Below are 15,519 nucleotides of genomic sequence, written 5' to 3' on the forward strand. Positions count from 1 at the left end.
AACTCTTTGTAACGGTTTCATCTGCGCTTCACAAAAGTAAACGCAGCAAACTCCTAAGAGCTCTCAATGAATATGGATGATAACCCAAATCTCTCCGTCTCTACACAAGGGAAATCCCCCTCCCTCCCGTCGCAGCTAGAGCCAGATAATTGATACGATCCCTAATGTTGACACACGAAATGTTTTGTAACAACAGAGGGGAGAGAATCTGTTTATCTAAAACCACATTTGGAGTGACATAAGACTATCACTCTTTTGGTTAAATACCAGAAAGAATATCAATTCTTGGGCTGATATCAATCTAACCAGATCCATTTAGACTGACAACTCGCATTTCCCGGGGCTGGGGAAGAAGGAGGAGGGGGCGTTTGCTCCCCCAGATCCACGACTGTTAAGTCAACACTGATGTTTCTTCCCATGTTGGTGGGGGGAGGAACAAGCCCCCCAAGCCCTCGAGGGAGCTCATCTAGAAACCGAGGGAGGTTTGGGGGGGGCTCCGACGGCCACCCCACCCGTGACAGCTGGGTGCAGGGCTGGGCTGCCTGCTGGCTCGGGAAGAAAGTCACAGGAACGTTTCTCAGCGGCTTCCATCTGTAAAGGCAGATTTTAGGGAAACTTGCGGCGGGCAGCAAGACTTGGGCTTCGAACAACGAACCCAGGCAGCTCTTCCTGGAGGGACGGGAATTATTTGCATCAGTCCCGACTGCTTAAGCTTTCACGCAGGCACAGACACCCGCTGTAATCACGCAGGGCAGTTTTAGCAGGACTACGGTCTTAAAATCCTTCTTTTTTATTTTTTCCTGATTTTTTTTTATTTTTTCCTGGATTCCAGCTCCCCCAGCCTGCCGCTCTACTCTCCCCCCTGCAGCCAGGGGAAGCCCACACCAGCCCCGTCATTTCGGGCTGTCCTTCCTTAGGATAGTCTTTCGGAGGGTCACAGTTGAGTGCCCTGACCCTGCGGAGCAGCGTGCCAAACATTCCCCCCCCGCCAGCCCATCCAGGCTCTCGGGGCTAACATGATCCCCCCAGACAGGTGCTGAGCTCGAGGCCGGCCTGCGATCCAGCCAGATGAAAAATAAACTGGGATTAGAGCTAACGACACTCTGCTGTTGGAGCAGCAAAGTCATTTCCCGAAGCTTAAGGGCAGTTCCTTTTTTTTTTTTGAAGAAAAAGGCGTGAATGAAGAAAGCAGGAGGCCCGGGGAAGGAAAACAGCCAAGCGGTGACACACGTGGGTGGGATTAGGGCAGAGGAGCTGGAATCACAGAATCAACCAGGTTGGCAGAGCCCTCTGGGATCATCGACTCCAACCATTGCCCTGACACCACCACGTCAACTAGACCAGGGCACTAAGTGCCATGTCCAGTCTTTTCTTAAACCCCTCCAGAGATGGTGACTCCACCACCTCCCTGGGCAGCCCCTTCCAATGGCTAATGACCCTTGCTGAGAAGAAATGCTTCCTAATGGCCAACCTGAACCTCCCCTGGAGAAGCTTGAGGCTGTGTCCTCTTGTCCTGTCGCTAGTTGCCCGGGAGCAGAGGCCGACTCCCACCCCACTACACCCTCCCTTCAGGTAGTTGTAGACTGCACTAAGGTCACCTCTGAGCCTCCTCTTCTCCAGGCTAAACACCCCCAGCTCCCTCAGGTGCACCCATCCACTGAGGCAGGGGCAAGGTTTGGCGAGGAGCTCAAGGTAACCCTGCAGCACCACCACCCCCACGGCGGTGGGTGCTCTGGGACCGTTAACGACGCTGGAAAAGCTGCCGGAGAAGTTGGACGCCGTCACCCTACTTCAGAAAATAAACAGATAAATGTCACTCACTGTCCAAGTGCTATCAGCACAGACGCTGTTGTCAATAAAGCAGAAGTATCTAGGAACAGCTTGAACAACTTTTATTTTTTTTTTAAAGTGCTTAAAACGTAAATAACAAGCTCTTTATAAACATTAGTTGCAACTATTAAAACATGAAACACACAGAACCCACTTCCTGCGTACGTGAAGTACAGGGAAATCAACAACTCCAAAAACCCCCCGACGCTTCTCTCTCCCCTTTTGGGGTGTTTTCCCACCCCACGTTTATAACACAAAACACACGGCTGTTTCTTCACAGACAAGTCGTAAGGCTGAGTCTACGCGACGTGTCGGTATCCACAACCCTTCAGGTTTGTTCCAGTTTAAGGATAAACCTTGGCGGTTCCTCTGGCCCATGACTCTGGGCCAGAAGGGCCAAGTCAAGGCGAAAAATAAATCTTTAAAAGCAAGAAAACCCATTTGTGGGCTGACAACAAAAGCAGAGCACAGCTGCGAGCAACAGCACCCTGCGGAAGACCTTGGGAAACAGCTTGAGTGTGGAAAGAGAAGGACAGAGGAGCAAAACCTCGGGGTCTTCCCCTGCACACTGACCACGAGTGCTGCTCGCCGCCCTGTTTGGGCAAATAAATCACTAAACACGGAGATTTGGGACATGACCAACTTGAGAACATTTCCCCCACTTCTTTTTTCTCATTCCCCCTCTACAAGAGAACATTTATGTCCTCAGAACCAGCTCCCTCTAACTTAGGGGTTTAACACAAAACTTATCCAGCCTCCTGCTTCAGTGCTGTTGGGTGGTGCAGCCACTGGCTCTTATGAAGAGAATAAAAACTGCGGTGGGGGGGAAAAAAAAACACATTTGCAGGACAGCAGGGTGGGAAAACAGAGAACGAAGCCAGAAGCATCTTTAAGACGCCTTTTCCTAAGCACAAGTCATCGTTTGGAGAAACTTCTGGACTTCACAGGAGGAAGCATGTATTGCTGAGGAGGCCGTACGCCTGGTACAGCCTGTCGTAGCTCTGAGATTTGCTTTATTTATTTGAGTGCAAAACATTCAGGCTTTGGAGAGGGAAAAAAAGGCAGAGCTAAGGCAGAGGGGGGATTAGAGAGGGGATGAAACGTGATGGAAGAGGAGGGGGAGAAGGCAGGGAGCAGTGGGAGCCTTACAAACGTTGGCACGTGTGTGTGTCAGGGAGTGGAGAGGCAGCGTGAGATTTCTGCTCTACACCTCCCTCTTACTAACACCCACCTGGCATAAGCCTTCACCAGCATCCCTGCCCTCCTTCCCACCCCACGCCGCTCTTCTGACACTGCGCTGCTTCCTAGCTGTCTGCAGCTCCTCCCTGCCCGCTTTCAGATAAAAGGGAGAGCTTCTCCCCGAGAGATACGCACCCAGAGAGGGACCCAGCTCTCAGGCTGTGGGATCTTTTGATTATACAGGCAGAGAGAGGTTTCTGGTACCTGTCTATAAGGAGAAACACCTTCCCTCAGACCCTCATGTCTTACACCAGAAACAAAGTCCCCACATGGGAGAAGAAACATGAAGATGTAAGTAGAGAAGTGCCAAACCCCAGATTACTTCCTACTAGGGGTGAAGGCAGGTAGGAACTAAAGGCTCGTGACCGGTATCTTCCCAGGTAACAACTCCTCCTCCTCACACCACGGTCTACAGGCTAGATAGGACCAAACATCACCAGTGACAGCAACACCAAACCTCCTTTCCAGCTGACAGCCTTACCCCTGCTTCTATCCACCTCAGCCTTCGAGCATGACCCAACACTCTCTTTATCCAGCTGGATTTTGTCTTGGAACATTTGACCTGCTCTTCCCCCTGGTGTCATCTCAAGATCTCGACCTCCCATGTCACCTGAGAACTGCTGCCACAGACCAAAAGCAACCTGCGCCCAGGGGTGGGCGTTTAAATTAAACTCTCCTACGCCGGGGTAGCAGGCAAAGAGAAAAGCTGCTCAGGACGGGGTTGTGCTGAACTGAGAATGGGATTTCAGAGCCTTTTTTGGCAGGAAACTGCTACTGTATTGCAAAAGGCACGACTTTGCGGAGTCATGGTGTACGTTGAAGCAAATAAGGAGAAAAGAATATGAAGGTTTTAAAAAAAAAAAAAAATCAAGTAACTTTGGGAGATCTACAGGAGGAAGAAGATGCCTTGTATGTCAAGACAGCTCGTCCCACGCCAACTGACCCTCTGCCTGCATGGGCACCTTCTCTAGCCAAAATTCTGGTAGAATGAGAGAGGGAGCAACATCCTTTCCATACCCTTCCATGGTGTCTCCAAATGAAAAGCCAGGAGCATCACTGCCCAGCCTCAGGCTAACATCTACGGTTGTTAAATCAGAGGCTTTGAGATGGTGACTCAACAGTTAGCAGCAAGAAGCATCCAGCTCCTGAGAGAGCTGCCTGCAACGCCCAAGGGTGGCCCCAAGCCACCACAGACGTGACGCAGGCGTGTGGATGCGCTACAATCCGCGCTGTGTTTGGTACCAATACCAGCGTGAAGGGGGTCTGCGACGATGACTGAACTGCTGGCTTTGATGGAGCGTGTCTGCCAGGCGCCTGACCTGGCAGGGTGGCATGCATAGAGGTGGCCAGGCAGTCAGGCATCCTTCTCTGCACAGGAGCTTCGGTCCCGATGGCATTTTCCTGTTGCGTGGAGAAAGGTGACGCAAAGTCAGTGGTGGGGGAAAGCAATTCCTGTGGATGCAGGGAAGGGGAGTGTAATACTGAGTAGGCAATTCAGCTGTGGTTTATACACACAGGAGTGCCCCCCAAGGCACGCTGGTGCCGGGTGGGGTGGTGTGAGAGAAGATCTCCTGCAGTCCTGATGGGGCACAAACCATCACTGGCCCTTCTCCCACACTGGGAGGTCAGTTGGGAGCCGGGTCACTGAGGGAGCATCACGACTCTGCGTGCACAGAGCGAAGGAACCGACACCGCTCGCCATCAGGCAGTGACGTTGGCTTGAGTCCTTCATGACCTCCCACTCCAGCACTTTGTGTAGCATCTCCCGTACAGTCAGGTACTGGCACAACTTGGAGCTGGCTCTTCAGATGGAGACCCTTCATCTGGTGGTACAACATATGGGGCAGGAAGGGAAAGAGGCATCCAAGAGCAGCCCCCTCCCCAAGCTGCCCTGCCCAGCAGGCTCAGCAGACAGCAACACGCTGGTAGACCCTTCCTGAGCTTAAGCATCCTCGATGTCATCAACCAACTTAACACCATCCATCAGCTTCAGAGAAAAGAGACGTGGAAGAGTGTGGGCAGCAGAGCAGCAGTAGCAGGAGGAAGACATGGGCGAGGTGGTTGGTTTCTAGCTCTCAAATGTCCGTGGACCACTTAAAGCATTGGCAGGATAAATGCCTGAGAAGAGGCCACTTGGTCACGACGACAGGAACCTAAGGAGGCATCTGCCTCATGTGGAGGGCTCTGCTCCTCCCCATAGGGTGGATGACAGCCCACCACCCTATAGGTCCCTGGAGCCAGAGCTGGGATAAGCTTGGGCTGGGAAGGAGCAGATAACTTTTCCTGCTAAACTCTGCGAACAGAAGCCACTGGAGCCCTCTTGTAAGAGGAGGGGGGAGTGCAGGGATGTTTGCAGCGTATTTATTGGAGAAGTGCTCTAGGCAAGTGGTGCTGGTCTCTTGGGGAGAGGTTACTTGGTCTTGCTTTCCCCCAGCGGGATCTGGAGGAGTGTGGGAGACTCTTCCATGATGCGCACCAGCAGCTGGTCAATGTAGTTCTCCAGTTCCTGGATGTGCTCCTCTTTCTTGCTCAGCTCCTTCTCTCTCTGCAGCAGGAGCTGGATGAGTTCATCGTGGGTCAAGTGATAATACTTGGCTGACTGGTCCAGTATGGTGGGATCCTGTGGTAGAAACCAAGAGGAACATTCAGTGAGTCAAATGAATTCAGTGAGAAGAGAATTAAGAGCCGAAAGACCCCTCAGGAGCTCCCAGAGGATGAAAGTCCTGGGGGAGTCCACCCATGTGAACCCCAGCAGCAGCATTTTACATGTCAAGTTGGGAGGCAAACAGAGCGGCAGTAGACACAGGGAAGGAGAAGGCAACCCCAACCCCGTGAGACTGTGCCCTCAGGGGTATCACACAGGTATCTCGCTTGCCTCAACCTGCCAGCGTGTGAAATACAGCCAGGCAGACGGCATTGGAGCAAGACTCCAGGAAGCACCTTCCCTCTGCCTCCATCAGGAGGAAAAACCCTTCAGGCCTTCCATCAGGCAGCTCTCACATCCTCCACCTTTCATGTCTTGGGGATAACCAGGCATTCGCTCACACACGGCACAATAAAAACCCCAGACCAAAGCAAGCAATGGGAGAAGAATGATGGGGTGAGAAGGTCCAGAGTCCAGGTCATGGAGGAAGAGAGGCCAGCGACAGGGGTTAATACACATGGTTCTGCTCTTGCTGTTCTACCTCCTCCACCACCAGTTTTCTGCACCTCTGTCACCAACGACAGAACATCTCAAGGAGGTGGGGACACAGCTCTCACCTCAGTGGTAGGTTCCTACCTTTAACTTCGAGTCCGTTTTCTCTGGGTGAGAGGATGGGGCCACGGGCTGGACGCTGCTCGTGGTGACCGTCTTCAGCTTCTCCAGGCCATTGCTCAGAGCAGTCGTCAGGCTGGACCTGTGCTGCTGCTTCTTCTCGCTGGAGACCTCTTGCACCGCGGCGCTGATGGGCTTCACTGGGTGAGGACTAAGGAGAACAAGGAGGTTGGACCGTTAACACCCTGCTGAGCTGGGGAGCGACGCTGCTGGCTCTCCCTATGGTTTTTACGGGGGTGGGACCCTCTTATCAAATTTCGTCAGCTCCACACAGCTAAATCCTCTGGTGTTGCTCAAAGCTCACCTGCTCGGAGAAGACAGAGGAGAGCCGGTGTCCTGCAGAGCAGGCAGCCCACAGCACCCTCCAGCACTGTTTCCTCCCAGAGATGAGATAAGGAGCCCCAGGAGACGTGTTCAGCTGAGACACAGAACAGGCCCCCATGCCCACACCCTCGCTCCTTGGTCCACGCTGCGAGTGCTGGGGGTCGAATCTCCCGGCTGCCACGCGTTGGCACCGCTGGGGAAATTTAACCCAGGTCCAAGCTGCTACATCTGCTGCCCAGAGGGGCATTTTGCTGCCCCAGAGCCCCCAGATGAGTATCTGGGGTTACCACTGATGCTTCAGGGATGCTCCTGCACCAGCTGTGCATCAGCTCCTGCACTGCCTCAGCCCCAGAGCTGGACTCCACCCGCCTGGGAGACACCACAGAATTTGCCCCCCTCCACCAGCCAAAAGGGAGGATGAGGAGACAGGGTCTGAATGCACCTTCTTTGTCAGTTATGGAGGAATTATTTTCATTTCTTTTTGCCTCATTCTTCACCCAAAAGATTGTTTCTGGGTTTAAACAATGTGTGTTTGCTTTTCAGCGTGATGGAAAGAGAAGTGACCTGATGCTACCTTCCTGCAAGGAACACGCAGACCCGTGCACCCTATTTGGGATGAAAAAGATCTGAAAATCTACCCAGGAGCTCCACAAAGCCTCTGCACTCCTCAGATGCAGCAGGGTGATAATCCCAATTGCTGGGGGACGTCCTGCTCGCAGGAGCTCTCAAGCAAGGCAGCCAAGTGCAGTCTCTTTACAAATGGGAACCTCAGGGTGTGGTAGGACGAGCTGTGGGAGGAGGTGATGGCCCAAGTGCTCAAGGCTGGTGTCCTCATGCCTTGTCAGTGGTGACGGGATCAGGATGTACCAAGCAATCTCCCCGTTGTGCAGGCAGGGCATGTCTAGAAGTCCTCTTCGACCACGATGCCTCCTGTCATCCATTTGCTAGGAGAGGACAGCAATGGTAGCCACTGACCAGCTCCAACAAGCCAGAAGATCAACCCCCCTTGTCAGAGCTGTCCAAGCGCATGGACAGAGCCAGGGGTTCCTGGACACCTTGAAAGGATGGAGAGGGATCCCACAAACCTGAGTGGGAGTCCCCTGACAGTGCCAGGGGTTGGAGAAGTCGCTCTTCTGGACGTCAGCCTCAAGCACTCTCCACCCTGGACTAAACCCTTCACCAGCAGAGCTGCAAACACCCTGATACTGCGCTCCAAGCGATCCAGCATCGTCCCTTTGTTACGACGTAAGATGGGGTGAGGGTGAACCAGCAGAGGCCGTGCACTGGTCCTGGAAGATTCCTCCTTCCCAAGTCCTTTAAAAAACCAGCAGTAACAACTTTTCTTGCCTGACCTGCTGCTAGCCTCCTTCCTAGCCCAAAATGAGCATGGTTCACTGCAAGATCTGGGGAAGACAGTTCTAGTGCCACTGCAGGACTTCCACCATTCCTCAAAACAGTGTGTGGGAAGGAGAGCAGCTGGGGAGCCTCCAGGACTGCTCAGCACAGCCAGATCTGAAGGTCCGCAGCCCCAAAGGCCACCATCACCTCACTCATCCCCACAGCCAGGGCAGAGACTAGGACCAGAGTGCAGCTGCAGAAGCAGGAGACTGACAGCCCTAAGAGGTCTGCAGGGTGCCAGGCAGCCGTCACAGAATCACAGAATCAACCAGGTTGGAAGAGCCCTCTGGGATCATCGAGTCCAACCATTGCCCTGACACCACCATGTCAACTAGACCAGGGCACTAAGTGCCATGTCCAGTCTTTTCTTAAACACATCAGAGATGGTGACTCCACCACCTCCCTGGGCAGCCCCTTCCAATGGCTAATGACCCTTGCTGAGAAGAAATGCTTCCTAATGGCCAACCTGAACCTCCCCTGGCCAAGCTTGAGGCTGTGTCCTCTTGTCCTATCACTAGTTGCCCGGGAGAAGAGGCCGACTCCCACTTCACTACAACCTCCCTTCAGGTAGTTGTAGACTGCACTAAGGTCACCTCTGAGCCTCCTCTTCTCCACGCTAAACACCCCCAGCTCCCTCAGCCGTTCCTCGGAGGTCAGACCTTCCAGACCCTTCACCAGCTTGGTCGCCCTCCTCTGGACTCGCTCCAACACCTCAACATCTTTCTTGAAGTGCGGGGCCCAGAACTGGACACAGGATTCAGTATATATCACGAACACTCAAACCATTTTAAACCTCTGAGGGGATCTCTTTTGGACCAAACTTACCAAGGCCACCCTACAGAATGGAAACCAGCCTTGGGATGCCAACTTGGGTGCATTTTGAAAGCAGGGGAACATTTCCCACTGCAAGTCTGGTCCCAGGCAGCTTTCAGCCCCATTGCCAGTGGGGACACAATTTCTGCAGAGCTGGAAAAGGTATTTTTTAAAAAAAAATCACGGTCCCATTCCTTCTTGCTGAGGGGGTTGGGGATGTAGGGCTCCTGCTGAGCAGAGCATGGGCTTGTCACTTGGAGAGGCTCCGAAAGCAGGAGGCATTCCTCCACCTGTGTCCCACCCCGGGACAGTGGGCACCGGGTACTTCCAGGGGAGCAGAGGTTGCTTCATGCCTCACAGCCACGTCTGAAGTCCTGATGGATCTGCCGAGAAGCTGGACGTGTTCCCATCCGCTGGTCCATGACTGTGAACTTGAGAGTCAAATTAGTTGCTCGCCCAACAGCCTGCCTAATCCTACTACTGCACCTCCAAGGGGACGTAAGTCTAGGATGAAGCTTAACACGTTCAAGATGAACCATCTTGGGGTGACAGCGGCCCAGCCCTGGCCCCTCGCTCTGAGCAAGCCTTGCTGTGTCACAGCACAGCTTTCACCGGTGCTCCCGAGGTCACTGCTGAGCGTGGTGACAAACTGGGGGGGGTTCTCTCCAGCAACTCAGAAATTAAGTCTTTATCAACCCATTAAAACGCTTCTTGCAGAGAACAAGACAACAAATCCCAGGGAATCAGTCTCTCGTGGATAAACTGCTGTGCCTGCAGCAGCACACAGCACCTGAGGGCCAGACCTCCGTGGAGAAAGGGTCCAGGGGAGGAAAGGGAATGGCTGAGCTCGGGATCAGCAACTCTTCTCCCAGGTCCATCCGTGGACGTGGCAAGCCACTCTGCGAGCTCCAAGGGCTCCACAAGGATTACATTCAGATCGCAAAGACTGGCACATGATTTCACCTGAAACCTCATTTTCAGAAGAGGACGATTCTGCTTGACATGGGGAAGGCACAAAGCAGCGTGTGCCAATATCACCCTGGCACCTGTGACATCCCCAGTCCTGTCACCTGCAAGTGCCATGACATGCTGAAATAGTCAATTCCTGATGGATGGGGAAGGAGCCGCACAACTGCTGGGCTCCTCAAGGCAATGGAGTCCCCAAACTGTCCTTTAGGTCCCACCTGTACCAGGGGATGTGACCAGAGACAGCTTCCCAGTGGTGAAGGCACCACCCTGCCCTTCCCCAGGGGCACAAAGGGGAGCCTCCGTACACTTGAGTGTTGCGACTGATGCTCCAAGCACCCACCTTACCCCATGGCAACAGCTTCATGGCGAGAGCCCTCGCTGCAGGAGAGCAGGGAAGGATCTGCAAATGCAATCCCAACACGTGCTCTTCTGGACTCTGAATTCCCCATCTGCATCTTCAAATCTGGCACACAAGAAGCTGTTCCAGGAGGGCACAACCTCCCAGCTCACTGTGACCAGGCGGTGCCCCAGCCAGACGAGGCGGGAGGTGCTGGTGTCACTCAGATATACAGGTCTACCACGACTTGCCATCTCGAACAAGATGACCAGCAGAGAGCCACTCTGGCCACCCGGGAAGAGGACAGGAGTCCCCACACCCAGGTTCCATCCCTCCCGAGGAGGTCACCTAACCCCAGCACACCAGACTCTCCATAATCCACACCAGGTACCAGCTCCTCCTTTAGCTGCTGGAGGAGAAAGACACTTTTGTCCCAGCTAAGCCTTAATGCCTGTTCCAAGTTTGAAGCCTTTCCTCTTTCCTTCCACCTCTTTTCTACCCTATCTTTTCTTTTTCCATGTGCCACTGACCAGCCTAACAGGAGATGCTTCTAGGAAAGGCAAGCATCACCACAAGGACCTGGAAAAAGGTCTTTCCACCTTGCCTCTCTCCCCACATGACAGTCACATCACCCCAACCTTATAAAGTAGTGCAGGTCCTCAGAGCCTTCCACAGAGACCTTCTGGAATCACAGCAGCAAATATCCAAACCATCCGCGTTTTACAGGCAGAGAAACCAGAGCAGAGACGTTCAAGGACTTCTCAGACGTGTCTCACGACAGAAGCCAGCACTGATATGACGACCAGCTCTTAGGTCCAAGCCCACGTTCCTCCCATGAGCCAGTCATGGATGCGCAGTCAAGCCTGAAGATGACTGCAAGCACCTACAATCGACAAAGAGGGTCCTGGGCCTACACTTCTCTCATTGCCTCATGTTACCCTTTGGGATCACAGGACACTTCTCTTTCCATGAAACATTACCACCACCACAATTCAGGAGGTTGCTGTACACCTGCTATCTGCAGATTTTAACAAGGTTATCTGTTGGAGGAGGAATAATCCAATTAAGAATGATTTGAGGATCTGGCCTCAATAAATTAAGGAAAAAAAATCCCCTAACAGACCCATCTCTTGCTGTTCTTTGCTCCCGAGGTCATTTTGCCCATCAAACCCACGCTTGAGCCAAGGAGGCATCCCCATGCAGAAGGGCTGGAGCTCAGCTAAGTTCATCCTCCTGCCCTCTCTCTCCACAGGGGCATGACCATCGCCTTCTGTCGCACAAGTGAGGCTGATCAAAGAAATCACTGAGAAGACCCAGGTCCCCATGTAAACTGTGCTTAATCCTTGATTGTCCTTGCCCAGGACAATCCTCTCCTGCCCAGGCAGACCAGGGGAAGGTGCACCAGGAAAACTAGATGAACTGAAGGACACAGAGCAAGCCTCCATGCCCTAAACCCAGCACCTTTCTTTGCTTCACGGCATTTCTACAAGCCCAAGAGTGTCCTGGGAGGAGGAACAGCCCCTTCCTTCCCCTGCACAGCCACGATACCCCCCTGCCCTTCCCGCTGTCCTCAAGGCTCAGTCCCACTTGCTTCACAACCAACGGGCGTCTTGGCAAGCAGGAGGGGAGAGTTTCACCACCCTGGTGAAACTAGTTTTTTTTTGCTATGGAGACAAGAAGGTTTTTAGTACCTGATGGTCGTTTAAAAAGAAAAGAGACCAAAGCTGAATTAATGAAAAGGGAAGGGGCGGCAGCTGCACACATGCCATGAAGGAACTCATGAGAGCATTAACAGGTGGAAGCTCTCCTGGCAGACATGGAAAAAGGCACCTTTTTTGCAAGCACAGGGAAGATGATGAAGACAAAATTAGCACCGAGCGAAATGCGGATGCAATTCTGCTGTGGCTGAATTTTCAGCTGGGGCAGGTCTTGGATGAGTCAAAGTGTTTGCCCTAGTTTAGGGCAAGCACAGGACACCAGGGGCCATTCCCCACCGTGACCTGACAGAGCCAAGGCTTCAAGCTGTTCAAGCTGGGCTCTCTGGGACCACGGGAAGGTGAGGGAAGAGGGCTTGCAGCAACACGTGGAGTGGCCTCCTTGGAGTCAGCTCAACCATGAGCTGCTGACACTGAGCCGGGGTCTACTTATCGGCCCCCCGATAAGAGCAGAAGGGAGACAGGGTTCACCTCGACCAAATACACACCCTTCGCCTTCCCCGGAGTGCTCACCTGGTCGTCTGCTGGAAAAAGGGCTTCTCAGCTGGCTGTGTCTCCCTGGGCAAAACCACGAGCGCTGAAGCTTGTGTGTCACCGGACTGCGGCAAAGGGCAGGGCTGGGCGGCTGCGCGGCTGGTGGCGGCAGGGACCCCGCTGCTCGCGGGGCACGCGACAGGGGAAGGGAAATCAAACTGTTTAGGGTTAGTTGCAGCCATAAGGAAAGGGGTGGAGAAGGCCAAGGGCTGGCTGTCATGCAGGAAAGGAGGCTTGCCTAGCGGGGCCCCGGGGAGGTTAGTGGGCTGGAAGCCTTGCCCAAGGGCTTCCTCGGGGAGGTCGGTGAAGCTGAAGCCTCCCTGACCGAGCCTTTCGGGCAGCACGGCTTGAACAGGGAGGGGGTCTGGTGGCTTCTCCACAAAGGGATTGCTTGGGACCTTTGGGATGAGTGCCAGAGCAAAGGGGTTTCTTGGGGCTGAAGCGTCCTGCTCGTGCCTCTCCTCCGCCCTATCTGGCTTCCAGAAATCGGCCTTCTTGAAGTCTATCCTGCTGTCTGCCGAGCACCGGCGCCGCGGCCCCTTGGGCTCGCCGGCGGGGGGTCTGCCCTGCTCTGCCTCCCGGGGAGGGCCGGCCGCTGCCACGGGGGTGCAGGGCTCGGGCTGGCCTCCCGCTTGCCCAGCGGGGCCGTGCTGCCCCTCACCATCGCCCCACGCCGGCTCCGGCTGGGCTGGACTCTCCCCACGCGCTAACCTTTGGGGTCGTGCCACCGTGGGGTGACCGGCTGCCTCCTGCTCTTCCAGAGCTGTCCAGAAGAGTTCCGGCTGGCCCGGGTCTAGCTTGGAAGGTGGGTTTAGTCCCGACATACTGAGCTCCTCGGGGAACAGCTCCTGTTGCGAGGCCATCTCCCCCTTGGCACCGTCGGTGGCCCCCAGCAGAGGGGATAAACCTGCCTGGCTCCAGCTCTCCTTAGCACCCGACTGGCCTAACCCATCTAGGGGGAACTTCGACGGGCAAGTCTCAAACTGCTCAGCCGCATCCGTCTCATTCGTCTCTGACTGCTCTTCCCCCAGGGAGGTGTCCCCTCTTGCCAGCTCGCTAGCTTTCGCCTCCACATCAGCTGCTGAGTCCACAGTGGCAGGTTCGGCATCCTTAGAGACAGGGAACTCGCTCCCAGCTTCAGCTACGTCCACTCCCGGTGCGGGCGGGCTGGGAGACGCCGGGACAGAGGGCTCGCTGCTCAGACTGCTCCTTGGCAGCTCCACATCTGCCTTCGGGCCCTCCACGTCTTCCCATCGCTCCTGGCTGCCTCGCTGCCTCGGCTGCGGGTCGCAAGCATCCTCCTCCTCGCCGTTCCCTCCGCTGCCCGTGGCAGCGAACCACCTCGGAGGTTTGGGGGGCGGCGCGGCCGGGCCGGCTGCCATCTCCTCCCTCTCTCGGGTACCTGTCCACGGAGAGAGGACCACGTGCCTCTCGCGGATGTCGGAGCTGAGTCTGACACGGCTCTCGCTGGCCTCCAGCCGCATGCTGGCCTGGAGCCGGTAGACTGAAGTTCGTATGTCGAACGCTTCCTCCTTGCTACCAGCACCCTGGGGCTCCGTCCCTGGCTCGGGGGCCACGGGGAACCGTCGCGCTGCCACATCTGCAAGCACCCGCGGGGGCACGGCCGCCACGTTGCTGCCTGGCAGGGTTTCGGAGACGGGCTCGGGGGCGAAGGCGCTTCTGGGCAACACGCAAACGGCAGCACGAGCCCCGCTCTTGGCTTCGAAGGCTCCTTCGCCGAGGAAGGCTGGCTGCGGGCCAAACGCGCTCTCCTGCCCCCCGCGCTCCTGCCCAGCCACGCTCTGGGCGCTCTCCGACGGGTCAGGAGCTGTTTCGGTGGCTATGGTCATCCACCCGTTTGTCCCTGCACTAGAGGGTTCCTCCTCATTGCTGGCCCCCTCCTCTCTAGCGCTGTTCTCAGCACTCAGCCGTGGCGAAGCCTCTTTCTCCCCTGGATTTCCCGACGCGAACGCGGCTGCCCAAACCGTAGGCGTGCTGCTCTTCCTCCTTCCCATGGACCCCACGGACACCGGGCTCAGCACATCCTCTATCACCGTCGCTTCCTGCGTTGTGCTCACCAAGTTTGCTCCCACGTCTAAACCGGAGAAATTTGTCCAAGACCGTAGAGTCGTGGGCATTTCACTGATCTGGGAATCAGCCTTTTCAAATCCCTTTGTCCCCTTCTCGGCTGATCTTTCTGTTGGGCTGGCGGCGTCGGGATCGTCGATGAAAGCCATGCCCTCCGCCGCCACCGACGAGAAGAAGTTTTCCTTCTTCAGTTCTGGTTTGAGTCTGCTGGTCGCAAAGGCATCGAAGGTGTCGTCCCACTCCGAGAGGGGAGGAGGGACGGTGGGATTCTCATCCGGAGGAGGAAGGTCTCCTTGCGATGGGGGAGTAGTTTCTGGAACGGGGACACCAACGCTTTTGGCTGGAGACTCCCTCTCTGGGTCTTTATGTCTTAGGGAGGCAGAGGGGCTGCAATCCTCAGAGGAATAAAAGCTCCCAGCGATCTCTGTTGAAGCATGCGGCCCAGACGGGAAACTAGAGAAAAAGTGAGTAGGTGAAGGAGAATTTAGTACCTGGTCAGCGAGGAGGTCCTCAAAGAAGGGATTGCTCTGCAGGGAGTTGAGGAATGGGTTGGTAGGGGACAAGCATCCAGACTGACTGTCTCCAAGAGCGGGAGAGAGGTTAGAGCTTGGCATGCTAGCGAGATGGGCTACAGCGGCAGGAGGGAACGGGGCAGGGGAGCAGGGAGGAAAATGAGAAGGAGCATCTGAGCTGGTTTCTGCCTGAGGAGACACTTCCAGGCTGTGGAGGGAAGACAAAACAGTCCTCCTGGTTAATGCTGTGACAGTGCCGTAAGCATACACCACACACACCACATACGCTCCGGTTCAAAGCAATGCAACGATCAAACACATTCTCGTCCCTCGTGTTAGGCAGAGCGATGATTATGGAGGAGTCAAGGCGTGGAAAGGGCATGCACGGCTAAAAGGAGAGGGCAGCCCTTCTACAACAGTCCTCTAAAGTCCCCCTTGCTGCCT

The 15,519-nt window shown here is 55.0% G+C and overlaps 1 protein-coding gene across 4 annotated transcripts in view; it reads right to left on the bottom strand.

Moving 5' to 3' along the window:
• Positions 1–1,871: 1,871 nt before the first annotated feature.
• The window catches only part of RAB11FIP5 (RAB11 family interacting protein 5), a 45,419-nt gene continuing 31,771 nt past the window's right edge, over positions 1,872–15,519 (bottom strand). The window contains exons 4-7 of one of the 4 annotated variants that reach the window (XM_068403357.1): positions 13,187–15,016; positions 12,455–12,595; positions 6,350–6,536; positions 1,872–5,689 (exon numbers count right to left, since the gene is read on the bottom strand). In XM_068403357.1, the coding sequence (XP_068259458.1) occupies positions 5,480–5,689; positions 6,350–6,536; positions 12,455–12,595; positions 13,187–15,016 (2,368 nt within the window). In that variant the 3' untranslated portion in view covers positions 1,872–5,479. Of the gene's footprint in view, positions 5,690–6,349; positions 6,537–12,454; positions 15,017–15,519 lie in introns of all 4 variants that reach the window. The other 3 variants (XM_068403358.1, XM_068403355.1, XM_068403359.1) reach the window with 3 other exon arrangements.

This window comes from Nyctibius grandis, chromosome 6 (genome assembly GCF_013368605.1).
Source record: "Nyctibius grandis isolate bNycGra1 chromosome 6, bNycGra1.pri, whole genome shotgun sequence".
Classification (NCBI taxonomy): domain Eukaryota; kingdom Metazoa; phylum Chordata; class Aves; order Nyctibiiformes; family Nyctibiidae; genus Nyctibius; species Nyctibius grandis.